The sequence below is a fragment of the Carassius carassius genome, chromosome 39 (assembly GCF_963082965.1).
Source record: "Carassius carassius chromosome 39, fCarCar2.1, whole genome shotgun sequence".
Taxonomy (NCBI): domain Eukaryota; kingdom Metazoa; phylum Chordata; class Actinopteri; order Cypriniformes; family Cyprinidae; genus Carassius; species Carassius carassius.
In genome coordinates this window covers 27,285,876-27,301,013 of record NC_081793.1, presented here as the reverse complement: position 1 = coordinate 27,301,013, position 15,138 = coordinate 27,285,876, and the positions used below count along the sequence as shown (strand labels likewise).

The 15,138-nt window shown below is 35.5% G+C and overlaps 2 protein-coding genes across 2 annotated transcripts in view; one reads left to right on the top strand and one right to left on the bottom strand.

The window, feature by feature from the left end:
• The first annotated feature begins 2 nt into the window (after positions 1-2).
• On the top strand, positions 3-7,326 carry fank1 (fibronectin type III and ankyrin repeat domains 1). Its single transcript, XM_059530286.1, has 11 exons — positions 3-122; positions 2,142-2,298; positions 2,769-2,893; positions 3,237-3,318; positions 5,173-5,247; positions 5,961-6,026; positions 6,109-6,274; positions 6,348-6,488; positions 6,731-6,808; positions 6,962-7,006; positions 7,097-7,326. The coding sequence occupies exons 1-11, from the start codon at positions 110-112 to the stop codon at positions 7,127-7,129; spliced, it is 981 nt and encodes a 326-aa protein (XP_059386269.1). The 5' UTR covers positions 3-109; the 3' UTR covers positions 7,130-7,326.
• A 2,444-nt stretch (positions 7,327-9,770) lies between these two features.
• Positions 9,771-15,138, bottom strand: part of LOC132121705 (disintegrin and metalloproteinase domain-containing protein 12-like) — a 104,169-nt gene continuing 98,801 nt past the window's right edge. The window contains exons 21-23 of the mRNA XM_059531416.1: positions 13,985-14,230; positions 11,292-11,449; positions 9,771-10,519 (exon numbers count right to left, since the gene is read on the bottom strand). Of these exons, the coding sequence (XP_059387399.1) occupies positions 10,450-10,519; positions 11,292-11,449; positions 13,985-14,230 (474 nt within the window). The 3' untranslated portion in view covers positions 9,771-10,449. The remainder of the gene's footprint in view (positions 10,520-11,291; positions 11,450-13,984; positions 14,231-15,138) is intronic.

Here is a 15,138-nt window from a genome sequence, read left to right as displayed (position 1 = left end):
ACGGCTGCTGTTGCTATAGCAACAACAGCGCCACAGCCAATCAAGACATTCATTTTGAAATTATTCAGTTGGATCGATTTATTTATTGATTTTAGGGTTCATATTTCCAATGGACCCCGCAGGTAATGTGGATTTGACCATTTATACTATAGGTATTTCATTTGTAGTTTTATAATAGATAGGTGTTTAGCCCTCTGGTGTTATTCATTTGGGGGTCAAACTTTTGTGTTGTGACCGAACACCTGAAATGAAACTAACGTTTATATATATATATATATATATATACACACACAGTACATATATATATATATATATATATATATATATATATATATATATATATATATATATATATATATATATATATATATATATATATATATATATATATATATATATACAGTACAGACCAAAAGTTTGGAAACATTACTATTTTTAATGTTTTTGAAAGAAGTTTCTTCTGCTCATCAAGCCTATTTATTACAATTTAAAATAATTGTTTTTAAATTTATTATACTTTAAATTATCATTTATTTCTGTGATGCAAAGCTGAATTTTTAGGATCATTATCACATGATCCTTTAGAAATCATTCTAATATGATGATTCATTATCAAAGTTGGAAACAGTTCTGCTGCTTAATATTTTTTGCAGAACATGTGATACTTTTTTAGGATACTTTGATGAATAAAAGGTAAAAAAAAAAAAAAAAAAGCTATGGTTTTTAAAATATAAATATTTTGTAATAACAATATACACTACTGGTCAGTTATTTGGGGTCAGTAATTTTTTTTCTTTCTTTTTTTAAATAAAATCAATACTTTTATTCAGCAAGGATGTGTTAAATTGATAAAAAGTGATAGTAAAGAAAATATATTATTAGAATATATATTATTAGAATTTTTTTTTTTTTTTTTTTTTTTTATAAATGCAGTTCTTTTTAACCTTTTATTCATAAAATATATTAGACAGCAGAACTGTTTCCAACACTCATAATAAATCAGAATATTAGAATGATTTCTAAATGATCATGTGATAGACTGGATGTTACATGTGACACTGAAGGCTGGAGGAATGGTGCTGAAATATATTATATTCAAATGTATATTCAAATAGAAAACTATTATTTTAAGTTGTAATAATATTTCACAATATTACTGTTTTTTCTGTATTTTTGATCAAATAAATGCAGGCTTGATGAGCAGAAGAAACTTCTGTCAAAAACATTAAAAATAGTAATGTTTCCAAACTTTTGGTCTGTACTGTATATATATATATATATATATATATTAACCTACTTTTTAATTATGGCAGTACTTCATGTTAAAATAGAGACAATGCCTTTCAAATCCAATTTTTTTTTAAGGCAGATTAATGCTATCTGTTGGGAGTAAAAAAAAAAAAAAAAAAAAAAAAAAAAAATATATATATATATATATATATATATATATATATATGTATATATATATATATAAATAAAAAAAAAAATAACAAAATTGCAATTCCATGGTTTAGTCACTAGATTACAGCTTTAGAAAGGCTTATACATTCTCTAGTTGGTTTGACATAAATACTCATTTTTATTAAGTTGTGGATTTGGATATAGACATTCTTAAAGATAACTTTTTCTAAAGATTTAAATTTCAATAAAACATGAACACAAAGACATTTTGTTACACAAAACAAAAAATGTAACAAAAATGAACAGGAATAACATTTCCTGTTCAAAAACTTCCCATTAATCTTTTTAATTATTATTATTATTATTATTATTATTATTATTATTATTATTATTATATTTTTATTTTTTATTTTTTTTGTGGTCGACCATTTCGACTCCCATAAAAGTAATTGAGTTTCATAAAATTCCGTTGAAGTAATGATTTTTTACATTTCAAAATATTTTTTCGTCTACGAGACTACGACCGAACAGCACCAGAGGGTTAATAAAGATATGTTTATAACACCTTAAAAACAACAATCTGCAGAAAACAGAACATAAACAAAAATCTACAGCTTAAAAAAAAAGAATCCATAAAGTTGAAATGAGCTGTACTCCACGGTCTTCTCTCTGTCATTTTTGGTATATTTGGTGTGATCTAGTGGTAGAGTGTTGCAGGCTCATGCTCGTGTTTCCGGCAGGTGAGCAGGTGACTGTAGGACAGGTGAGTCATCACAGCATCGAGCTCATCTGGACTCGAGAACACGGCACGAACTGGACCGACCCTCCGGAAAACTGGACCTGCTTCATCCTGGAGCAGAAGAACGACAGAAAACACACATATAAACAGATACATAAGTGAATAACCGACTTATCAGACTATTTATATCCATTATTTAACAGCAGATGTTTTGAACAATATCCACCTTATTTAGCAACGCAAAAGTAAGCTGTTTTCTTTGAGTGTGCGAGACTTCCAATTAATTGGCCGCATTAATCGGAATAAGGAAAGAGCAGAAAACGGTTTGAGCTACAAACCCGTGTGTTTATGAATATGATAAATGAAAAGAATATGATAGTTTGCGATATTAAACAGTATAACAGACTGTTTTTGTTCAACTAAAATAACTGGAAGTGAATGACACCAGAAGCCGCACACATTTGAGTTACAAATAAGAACAATAAGGTGGATAGAGGACTTTTAAATGCATATTTGGTCTCCTAAAAGAATAATATGTAAATTCAGAACAGCTGAGCTGATCATGCAACAGTTTTTGGTAAGTTGTGGAAATCTGACTATATTTTCTGGATGTTTGTGGCCTGTCTAGGGGGTACAACACACAGTTCACGGTGGAGAATCTAGAACCGAAGACCACCTACACATTCAGACTGAAGGTCACGTGGCCGTCTGGTCAGCTGCGTTATTACCCATCAGTCACTGCTTCTACAGAAAGTAAAGACACAAAACACGACAAAACAAACAACAGACAAAATCTGACCTTTTTTGTGAGAAACAAATGATTTGTGTTGCACAGTTCGTTGTGACTCATAGTTATAATTATATTTCAGTTATTGTTGAATTATCATAATTTATTTTATGTTTTAAATGTAAGTTAATCATGTTTTGTGACATACAGTCTCTATGTGTATAGTTTAGGTATAAAATTGTCTTGAAAAAGGTGACTCCCTCAGTTGGAAAAAATAATGTTATTATATGTAAATCAATATGCAAATCAAATAAAGATGAGTGAGTGAGTGAGTGTGTGTGTGTGTGTGTGTGTGTGTGTGTGTATTAGAGGAGCCTCTGAATGGGAGGAATCTTCACAACGCCGTTCTCAAGATTGATGAGCTGGAGCTCTGTCGAGTACTGCAGTCGATGTGAGATTCATTCAGACTCAACCTTTGCACCAGTTTAGCTGAAGAGTTACTGTGTAGATAAAGTGTGTTTTTAATTCACAAAATGATATTTACAAAATGCATTTGACAAACACTTTTAACCTAAAGGACTTCTAGTGAAGTGGTTCTCAACCTTTTTGACTCTAAGGCTGCCCAAGATATTTCTGCTACTTTGCCGTAATGAAAAGCAGTTTTTTAAAATTTACAAAATCCACGAGTGGCAAATTATTATATTTATTACATTATAATCATTATGATCACAACATGTGATCATTGCCTTAATCGTGTTCATCGTTTCTACCTGAATACATTGTTAATTTTCTGCATGATTTGTAATATCCTAAAACAGTCCATTTCTGCCATATGGACATCGCTTTAACAGTCACCTTTGATAACATATTACTCTATTTCTTATTTTTTGTTTTTAAATTTAATATTGTACATTTTCATTTTGTTAAAGTTTTAGTAATTTAGCTTTTTTTTTGTTATTTTTATAATTAGTATTATTTTTAATATGTCTATATATAACTCCATTGGCCTTAATAATAATGTCTTGCGCTGGTTTGAGTCATACCTCACTGACAGGTCTGAATTTGTGGCCATGGGAAATTCAAGGTCCTGTACTCATGTTATTGGGTGCGGGGTTCCACAGGGTTCAATTCTTGGACCCATTTTATTTACTTTCTACATGCTTCCTCTTGGAAAATTAATCCGTCGTCTAGTAATTTCATTTCACTGTTATGCTGATGACACACAACTGTATATAAAAATGGATAATCACTCATCACCATCAACTTTATCCATAATCACTTCCTGTCTAAAGGAAATAAGCACATGGATGAATCATAATTTTCTCCAGCTAAACAGTTCAAAAACAGAAGCAATCCTCATTGGTTCTCCACATCAGATCAGAACATCTACCATAACCTGCATTACTTTTTCTAGCCAGGTCATTCAACTATCATCATCAGTTACAAATCTTGGTGTCAGGCTTAAACCTCATTTTACCTTTGACTCTCACATTAAGCAACTTTGCAAGACATCATTTCATCACTTCAGAAACATTGCCAGACTCCGACCCACATTAACTTTACGTGATGCTGAGAAACTTGTCCATGCATTTGTCTCCTCGAGATTGGACTATTGTAATGCTCTTCTCATCTGGATCCCTGCCAAAAGCATTCAGAAACTTCAGCACATTCAGAACACTGCAGCTTGGATCCTGATGAGAGTTCGCAAATATGAACACATTACACCAATCCTTAAATCCCTACATTGGCTTCCTATTTCAGCCAGGATTGAGTACAAAGTTTCCCTCCTCACACATCACAGTATTCATGGAAATGCCCCCAGTTACCTGCAAGAACTATTCACACCACAGATCCTAGCACGTTCCCTTCGCTCCACAAACACTTATCAGCTCCTTCCCCCAAGGACTAAGACTCGCACCATTGGTGATAGAGCTTTCTGTGCTGCCGCTCCTACCCTGTGGAATGCCCTCCCTAAACATCTGAGGGCCCCACAAAGAACTGATATTTTTAAAAAGGGTCTTAAAACATACCTTTTTAAAAAGTATTTTAATGTTTAAATTTATTTTAAACCTTTTAATGTTAAAATCATTGTTTAGTTTAAATTGCCTTGTTTTATTATGCCTTACTGTAGCACTTTGAGATTTAAATTTTTTTTTAAAGTCCTTTATAAATAAAATTCATTATTATTATAATTATTCTATATTTTTTATAATAATTATTATTTTTTATTTTTAGTTTGAGTTATTTTAGGATATGAAGTTAAACCAAATAAAAATGAGAATGTGAGTTGTATGTGTTCTGTTAGAAAAGTCTCAGTGGATGTTCCTGACAAGCTGGACTTTACTCCTCTAATGATGGCGGCCATGAAGGGCTTTACTAGGTATCCGTCTGTCTGTCTGTATCTATCTATCTCTGTCTGTATCCGTCTGTCTGTCTGTATCTATCTATCTCTGTCTGTATCCGTCTGTCTGTCTGTATCTATCTATCTCTGTCTGTATCCGTCTGTCTGTCTGTATCTATCTATCTCTGTCTGTATCTGTCTGTCTGTCTGTATCTATCTATCTCTGTCTGTATCTGTCTGTCTATCTGTTTGTCTGTATCTATCTATCTGTCTGTCTGTATCTGTCTGTCTGTCTGTATCTATCTATCTCTGTCTGTATCTGTCTGTATCTATCTATCTCTGTCTGTATCCGTCTGTATCTATCTATCTCTGTCTGTATCTGTCTGTCTGTCTGTCTGTATCTATCTATCTCTGTCTGTCTGTATCTATCTATCTCTGTCTGTATCCGTCTGTCTGCCTGTCTGTATCTATCTATCTCTGTCTGTATCCGTCTGTATCTATCTATCTCTGTCTGTATCTGACTGTCTGTCTGTATCTATCTATCTCTGTCTGTATCTGTCTGTCTGTCTGTCTGTATCTACCTATCTCTGTCTGTCTATCTGTATCTGTCTGTTTATCTGTCTATCTATCTGTCTGTATCTATCTGTCTGTTTATCTGTCTATATATCTGTCTGTCTGTATCTATAGGTCTGTCTGTCTGTCTGTATCTATCTGTATCTGTCTGTCTGTCTGTCATGTGTTTTGTGTTCTAGAGGAGTTCAGCTTTTGGTGAATCATGGTGCAGATGTGAACAGAAAAAACAGCAGTGGTAAAGACAGGTGAGCTTTTCTTCAGTACTATCAGCTCTTTTGTGTGTTTCTCATGTGTGAACGTGTTGGTCTTCTGTGTGTGTTGAATCAGCCTGATGCTGGCGTGTTTCCACGGGCACCTGGATGTGGTGAAGTTCCTGCGCAGCTGCGGGGCGTCCTGGAGCTCTCAGGACCGATCGGGCTGCTGCGCCCTGCACTGGGCCGCAGCTGGAGGACACCTGCCCCTCATGCAGTACCTCATACAGGACGGATGTGAGGTGAGAGGACCACTAACATAGCATTCAGTGTCTGATTGTAGTTCTACCTGATTTACACCTCATAATCCCTCAGGTCGATGTGCGGGACGGCGCCTCCTGGACGCCCCTCATGATCGTATCTGTCATAACCGGAGACACGGCTGCAGCTTCACTGTTAATCACAGCTGGATCTGATGTTAATTTACAGGACAGAAACGGGAAAACACCACTGATGGTCAGAACTGAAACTCTGAAACTGTACTGTAATATCACAGCATGTGCTAATAATTAAGGTTTCTCCTTAATGAGATTTTTAACAGATATTTTTAATGTAATATTTTTATTTTGCATAAAAAATATATTTTTATATTTAAATGTATATATGCGTTAATGTGAGCTAAAAAGTCATATATTCCTATGTGTCATGGATATAATGATTAAGGTAATTCGTTGAGTGTAAAGGTGTTTATCTTGCAGGTGGCTGTGCTGAATAATTATGAGCGTCTAGTTAAAGTCCTGCTGGAGAATGGAGCCGACCCAAACATTCAGAACCAGGTCAGAACCTCCTATAAGCAAAACAAGACAGTAGTGAAATCTCACTTGTGCCTGTTTTTATTTCTCCTGTTGAATTTTAGGTGAAGCATGTGACAAAGTAAACACTTAAATGACCTCTGAGTTATGAAGCTGGACTCTTTCTCTGTGTTTCAGGCTGGTGTTAGCGCTGTGCAGATGGCACACGCATTTGAAAGGAAGGTAAAACATCTTTCACCTTGATAGGACTTGTGAATCGTCTCAAGATGTGTATTTAGCTCATTGATTATATTTCTTCATCATTTCTTTCAGAATATCATCACTCTGCTTGTGAATGAGAAGTGAGAGACGTCGGACTTAATGACACAAACCACACATCAGTTTCATAAACAACTTTACTTGCGCTGCTCTTTATGTCAACCGATATTTTGCAGACATCAACGTATTTCACATTTCTTGATTTATCAAAGATTTATCATAAAAAAGCAGTTTACACCCGTGACACTGAAAAAAATATGAAAAGAACGTTACATGAGCAGATTTACTGAGTGAGGATACAACGTGATTGAAATTGAATAATAATAAATGATAACTGAGATTAAAACAAGCAAGGCAGTTAACCTAGAGACACGAGATCATCGTATAATCAAGTCAGCGTCTAGATCTGAACAGTCTCTGCGTACTGTAATGCACTGTGTGGTTTAACACTGTAAAAAGGCAACGGGACACAGTGAATGAAGATGAATTTACAATGTAAACACAGATATAATAGCACTCATAAGGTGTCAGAATGCAGGTCTAAAAGACCCACGTTTGAGATCACAAATGGCTCAGTGGCAACAGATAACAACATAAGTAGACTCAGTCTTGAATAAAACAAGGCCTGTTTGTTAGTCTCAGTGCCAAACATCAACCTGCAAATGGAGAGTGAAATAAATATTGTGCATTATTTCTTATTAAAATACACTATATTAAAAACTTTGGGTTACTTTCAGTATTTCGATTTTTGAGAGAAATTTAAACAAGGATGCATTAAATTGATCAAAAGTGACAGTAAAACATTTATTTTAACAAATATTTATATTTTCTTTTATTTAACTTTATTTGAGCTTTCTATTCATCAATAATCCTGAAAAAGTCATGCTTTCCATAAAAATATGAAGCAGCAAAACTGTTTTAAACATTCAATATAAAAAACATATGACTGTTTTTACTGTATTTTTGATCAAATATACTGCATGCAGCCATGATGCACAAAAAAAAAAATAATAATAAAATAACTTTCGACTTATCGACAAACTATGTTTGAATGGTAGTCATGAAAGATATTTGAATGTCTTTGTGTACAATCTTTTCCATCATTGTGCATCAGACTATTATTCTTACATTTTAATTGAATCATATTATGACGTGGCAAAACTGTTTACTCTCCAAACCAATCTGGGTAACACTTAAAGCCTTAATGTAAAACGTTTTATTAAGATATTCAGAATTTTCACTGTAATGAATAAATAATGGTAACCCAAGTTTAAGTGCATTATACTTTTTGAAGGTTTGTTTGTTTATCATGTGATTTAATGCATTACATTTTCTAAGTATTATAATGAATTATGTTTGAAATTATTCATAGAGTGCATTATAAGGTGCATTATGAGGCATAATTGCTGCATTAAAACTACTTTTATAATGGATTATATATAAAGGCTTTAAGTGTTACCCCAATTTGCATAAATTTTAACCCTGTTGACAGTAATTCATGACCATAATCACTGCTTAAACTCTATTTTTAAATGTTTTGTGCACATCCTATTATATTGGTGCAGTGTGTTCATTTACTCTGACAAATCGCTCATGAATCTTTGCCAGTGATTCAAACCCACTGACCGCAGCATGTTTGAGGGAGACCAAAGGGATTATGGGAATATTTAGAGGAGGATTCATGTGCCTGTTTTCATTAACCACAATCCACTTGTAATGCTCCATGTGGCAACATTATTTGGGTCGAAAAGAAAGAAAATGTTAATTTGTTTAATCATTTCCCCACAGTAACTACTTCTCAAAGGACATTTATGAAAATATGGGCCTGGTTTGGCTTTCTGCCTCTCAGATCTTTCCAGTCAGTAAAGGTCTTCTCAAAGCTGAAATCTCCTGAGTGAACCGTCTATCTGAACATCCGATGGGTTACAGGAACACAACTGCATTACAACATCTTTCTGTCAATCTTTTTTGCGAGCTTTGAAATCAACAAAAGCTGGATTTGGTGCATATACTGTAATTGGTTGCAAATGTTTTCAAACTCGCAAAAAAAGGGAAACAAGACCCGTTTAGACATGTGAAATGAAGTGAATTACTGTACACCTAGTACACCCTCCGTGAATGTCCAGGACATATTTCACCTAAAAGTCAAATGGAAGAAGAAAGAAATAATGTTTTTCTTACAAAAATGGAGCCTGTTATGAAGACTGTTTCCAATTTCTCATTACTGCAATACAGTAATGAAAATAACCCTGACTGGTTGATTAATTAATTGATTAATTTGTTTGCAAAAATACATTCAAAAAAACTGGAAACAAACTGAAGCTTATTTTTAACATTAAGATTTCCATGATTTTTTTTTTTTTTTTTGCTAATTTTCCACTCTTTTCAACTAATTTTCCACATTTTTTTTTGTAATATTTATATTTGTATTATTTATATTTTGTAAGTATGTGGTTTAACTGCTTTGCTGTAAAATTACTTTATATCAGTAATGAGAATCATTGTAAATAATATTTAGAATAAAAAAAAGGAGCAAGATATTCATCAAAAAATAAGCGGGAAAAAAAGCTTCATTCTCTTAAAATTAAAAACAAAATACCTTAAAATAATTATACCTTAATGTATATATATATATATATATATGTGTGTGTGTGTGTGTGTGCGTGTAAAATAGGTGTTTTTAGGCAAAAATAGGAAAAATTATCATATATATATAGAGAATTTTAACTATTTTTGCCTAAAAACAACTATTTTACAGTATGTAAAATGTTATTTATTATTTTATTCCCTTTAATTTGAGATAAAATGTGACCTGGACATGAGATAATATTCATATACGTGTCTTCAGCATCCCTTAAGTATCACTGCAATTGTACTTCAGGTTTAATCATGCATGTCTGAAATACATAATAAAAATGGCCATTAAATCATATGAAATTATTAAAAAGCCCTTTTCACATACCAAATGATGTCACAGATACAGAACCATCTACTCCCCGTTCACGTTTCCATTTAAATCTGGTTTTCAATCCAGTTTAGCATCCACATGATGTGGTTCACTGTCACACATAACACGCCTCGTCTTTATCTGCTGGTACATAGTTAAAAAATATCTAAAGAACAACAACAAGAGCAACAACGACAAAAGGACAATCAGGTAAACATGGGCGAAGCACCAATTGCTACGATTGAGAAAGTGTCAACCACAGTGCACTGCGCTCAAATAAATACGCTCGTAACCGACATAAATAACGCGTGGCATGTACCTGAGCTTGGACTCATAGCACCGTTTAAAGGGAGAGCACCGCGGGGGTCAAAGGTCACCCCTCGAATCACCAAGTGTCCCGCAGAGGTTCATAGTGCAAAAAGCAAGCGTCTCCAGGGACGAGATCCCTTCTGTCCGTCTCTCAGCTGCTGAACTTCACTCCGGCTGTGAAGTGAGGCTTCGGCAGGGTGGGCGGCTGTTTAGGAGGAGGCCTGCAAGTCCAGTAAAGGGTTAATCAAAATAATGTACTCATCCTCAGGCCATTCAAGATGTAAATGTGTTTTTTCTTTGCCAGAATTGATTTGGATGGATGTAGCATTTTATCACTTTCTCAGCAATGGCTCCTCTGCAGTGAATGGGTGCCATTAGAATGAAAGTCAAAACAGCTGATAAAAACATCACAATAATCCACAAGTAATCCACAGTAATCCACTCCAGTCCATCAGTTAACATCTTGTGAGTTGAAAAGTTGTGTGTTTGTAAGAAATAAATTCATCATTAAGGCGTTTTTAACCTCAAACCATTTTTTAAGCGTCCATAATGATGCTTCCTCCAGTGAAAACGTTCGTCTCCTGTTGTCTCTCATTTCACATTAGAGCTGTTTTGGCTTGTAAACAGTGCTTGTTCTGTGCATATTTCTCTCCTTATTCAGACAAGATGACTTTTTCATTGGAGACAGCGTTATTAAAGATTATGGAATCATTTAAGATGGATTGAAGTTGATATTAAATGATGGACTGGAGTGGTGTGGGTTATTATGGATTATCGTGATGTTTTTATCAGCTGTTTGTACTTTCATTCTGACGGCACCCGATTACTACAGAGCATCCATTGTTGAGCAAGTGATGCAATCCTACGTTCCTTCAAACTCATCTACATCTTGGATGGCCTGAGGATGATTACATTTTCAGGAATTTTTTTTTTGGTGAACTATTTCTTTAATGATTTGTCATTTTCAGCAGGTGTTCATGGGTGTGTTTGTACCTGGAGGGCTGTGGGTGAGGCGGAGCGGGTCGTGGGGATGCTGGAGTCGGGATGGGTGCTGGAAGGCGCACGGCCAACGGGTTCAGAATCACTCGAACCTTTCCACTCAGTGGGTCTGCAGGAAGAGGCTTCTGGGGTGGACTGGGCTTCTCAAACGCCTGGAGAAATGAGAGGAACTGAACTGAGCACAGGAGGAAGAACACACACCAACACAAGTTCTCATGAAGATCCTCCAGAAAGGGATAGTTTCACATGAGTATATTTAATCATTTATCACGCGTGATTAATATAGATTGTGATAAACAAGATATTTCATATATTGATTTTAGACAGCGATGACATTAAAAATAAAGAGCTGAGTTGATCTGAATTGCTCATATCGACATTGACATTAAAAGGAGAGCAATGGAAAAAGACTCCAGTAAAACAGTGCTGTTATTGCTAACTAAAACTATCAAAAAAATTATAATAATAATAAAAAAATGTATTAATTCAAATATGAATGAAAAAATTGAAACAAAGCTGTAACTTTCTCAGTGATTAGTGATGTCTATTGTTATTCCTCCAAAGGAGTTTTAGCAACCTAAAATTCTTTGGATTTCCAATTTTCAATAATTATATTTTCCAGGGGAAGAAAAAATATAAGGGTTAATATTGACGGACCTTTCAGTTTTGGTCCATAACAAACTCTTGATAAAAACGAGTTTCCCTCTTTTGTCCACCAGATGGCAGTACAAGCTGATCAACTTTCACTGCTGCAGAAGTTTAGTGCTGGATGTGGCTTCACTGCTGCCATGGCGACTCTCTCCAGGGGTCACGTGACACATTCACATGTTCCAAATCTACACTCTGACTATGAGGTAATGATAGCCTGCTACCTGCTCTCCATCTGCTCCTCATTCTCACTCTCTCATCTCTACAGAGATCCAAACATGCTTCACAGCTCATGTCCCTCTGTCCTTTACATTCTAAATAAAGAGCTGAGTTGATCTGAATTGCTCATATCTTAAGTGTTGCATGACTGCTAATGACAGAGCTCTTTGTTTTTGTGGCTGATAAAAAGGTCTTGAGATGAAGGAAGTCTCATGTGTCTCCTCGCTAACGCTTCCCCCATGGAAAGTTCTCAAGAGCTGAATTAGCCATGAATGACCTGCCAGATCGCTCTCTCTCTCACACACACACACACACACACACACTTCTGGTTAATGAAGCAGCCTGAGGTCACACTGGACACGTCTGAGGTCTTCTGTTCATCATCTCATTTCACTGCTGACCGCTGGTGTCTTATGAGATCACACTGATACTCGACTGATTCAAAGGATTAATTCACATCAAATTACATATCTCAGGATGTTTGAGTTTAACGGTACACTATCATTCAGAAGTTTAGAGTCCTTTTTTTTTTTTTTAAAAAGAAATGTATGCTGTTATTCAGCAAGTGCCCTAGCAATTATGCAGAAAACATCCACACTAAACAATTAATCAGAGCAACTGAATAGCAACACCTGTGCTCATATCTGAAACAAAGTGTTTTACAGTCTGACGCCATATGAAAACATCTTTAATTGGCATGAACTTTCTATTCTCTAGTTATTTCACAGGGTCATGAGCTCAATTCCCAGGCAGAGCATGAACTGATCAAATATACACCTTGAATGCAATTAAAGTCACTTTGGATAAAAGCATCTGCTAAATGCATTAACGTAAAATAAATAAATAAATACAATTAAAGAACCTAGAATCCAAAATAGCAGCTCGAGAACCGCATACAGCTACAAATGGATCTGAAACCAAGAGCCACTGAAGAACATTAAGTTTTGAAGTGTGTTGGTTCATGGCTTTTATAAGGTGATGTTTTAGCAAGGTTTTGTGTTGTGTCTCTTGTTTTCTCTTGAGAGGGCTTATCTTCACCTATCTATTACCTTTCCTCTTCCTGCAATCTGTCTGTCCACAGGTCATCTTATAAAACCGACAAAGACTCTGTTTTTACAGGCAGGTTTTGATGGGAGAAAGCATCAAACTGCTACACGTTATCAAAGAAAGGGCAGGCGTGTGGACTGTCCACAGACACTGCACCTCAGGTAATCAACATCTCCATTTTAGCCACTGTTATTTAATGCACATTTTCTGTCTTTTGTCGTAAGCCTCTTTTAAATATTTTTATGCAAATGGTAGAACAATTAAGATTATTATTCAATACATGTTTAAGTGACCTCACAAAGTTAAATAACATCCTCATTACTTTGACAGCAGACGCTGTTAGAGCCTGCTAACACTGATAACATTACTCCAGTACCTCTAGATGTTTATATTAGGACTGTTCACTTAATTAATACAAATAATTTAATTATAGGCTGATTATTTAAATCAAGAGAATTGCATGCATCAATAAACACTGAGAAAACCCCCAAAATTAACATCATTCCAAGATATTATGATTTTTATCCATAATTCATTGAACATAAGTCGATCAATGACCTATAGCCCACAGCAATGCATTTTGAAATAGAGTTTGTCAGTCTGTCTGAGGCAGACCTTAAGTTTTCAGTTCCAGTCTGATTGACTCGCTCAGTCTTTTATTCGTTGGCCAGAGGCTTCACTCTGCGTTTTCTTTGGATTGCATGAACCTCTGAACATACTTGAGATTTAATGTGCAGTGCTGGCATGTGCAGTGCTGGCATATTTCCACTTACCCTGGCGATCTTGCAGACGTTCTGGCAGGCCAGGCCGCGGCCGGCCGTTCCCGCTGCTGAAGCGGATGCATGTGTGAGTGCTGGTGGAGGGGCTCTGGGTGGAGTCGAGTGTGTGTGTGGAGGTGTCAGCGGCAGGCCGATTGTCAGCGGCAGCGGGTGAGAGAGATGGAGCGGAGGACACGGGGGCAGCCGGCGGAGACCATGAGACGGGACCACAGAGTCCACCGTCTGGAGAGGAGACTGCGGCTACATGGAGACAGATCAAGATCATGTTTGACTGACAATTAATAGTTCCATTAACATTAAACATGCAAGATCTACAAATCAATAAATCAGAGGAACACTTAAAGATGAGAAATGCTGTTGATATTTGAAATCACCAAAAACAAACTCGCCCCCAACCAAAAGGATAACACCCATATCTTGATAGCCCCGCCCCCAAATTAATACTATGCAAAATAGGCACCACCCGCATCACACATGGACACGCCCCTTACTGGTGATTGGCTACAAGTGTGTTTTGGTGCTGTGTGATCCACTTCCAGCAGCGTACCTCAGAAACCACTTACCTCACCTTTAAAGGAACAGTTTACACAAAAATTCAAGTTCTGTCATCATGTACTAACACTCATGTCACTTAAAACCTGATTGACTTAGTTTGTAAAACACAAAACGAGGTAGTATGTTCAAACAGCTCTAAAGCATAAAAGCGAATGATGCCATTATGTATATAGAACTTATTTTAGTTTTAGCTATTTTATTATTTCGATTTATTTGATTTCAATTAAATGCCATCCATGGCAACATTTCTCATTTGTGTTTGTTAATAAGTTTAGGTTTTTCTAACTAATATTTATATTTTAGATTGGACCAAAGTGCACAAGTCATATGGACTATTTTCTAGAGCGCATTTATTGAGTTCTATGTCATTCTGCGTCAGAAGAAAGTAAGTCGTAAAAATTTGGATCAACATGCAGCTGAGTAAATGATGACTCATATTTGGCTGAGCTATCCTTTTAAATGATACAAATAAGTCTCATATGAGCACACGCACACATCAGAGCTGCTTTGAGCTTTTGACCTGCAGCCAGATGTGACAAGAACAAAATGAGACGTGAGACAGAAACCGTGTGTGTGTGTGTGTCTGTATAACC

Coding starts and splice junctions, on each gene's coding strand:
- fank1 (XM_059530286.1), top strand. Junction 3,319..5,172: donor TGTCGAGTACTGCAGTCGAT/GTGAGATTCATT, acceptor GTGTTCTGTTAG/AAAAGTCTCAGTGGATGTTC. Junction 6,027..6,108: donor AACAGCAGTGGTAAAGACAG/GTGAGCTTTTCT, acceptor GTGTTGAATCAG/CCTGATGCTGGCGTGTTTCC.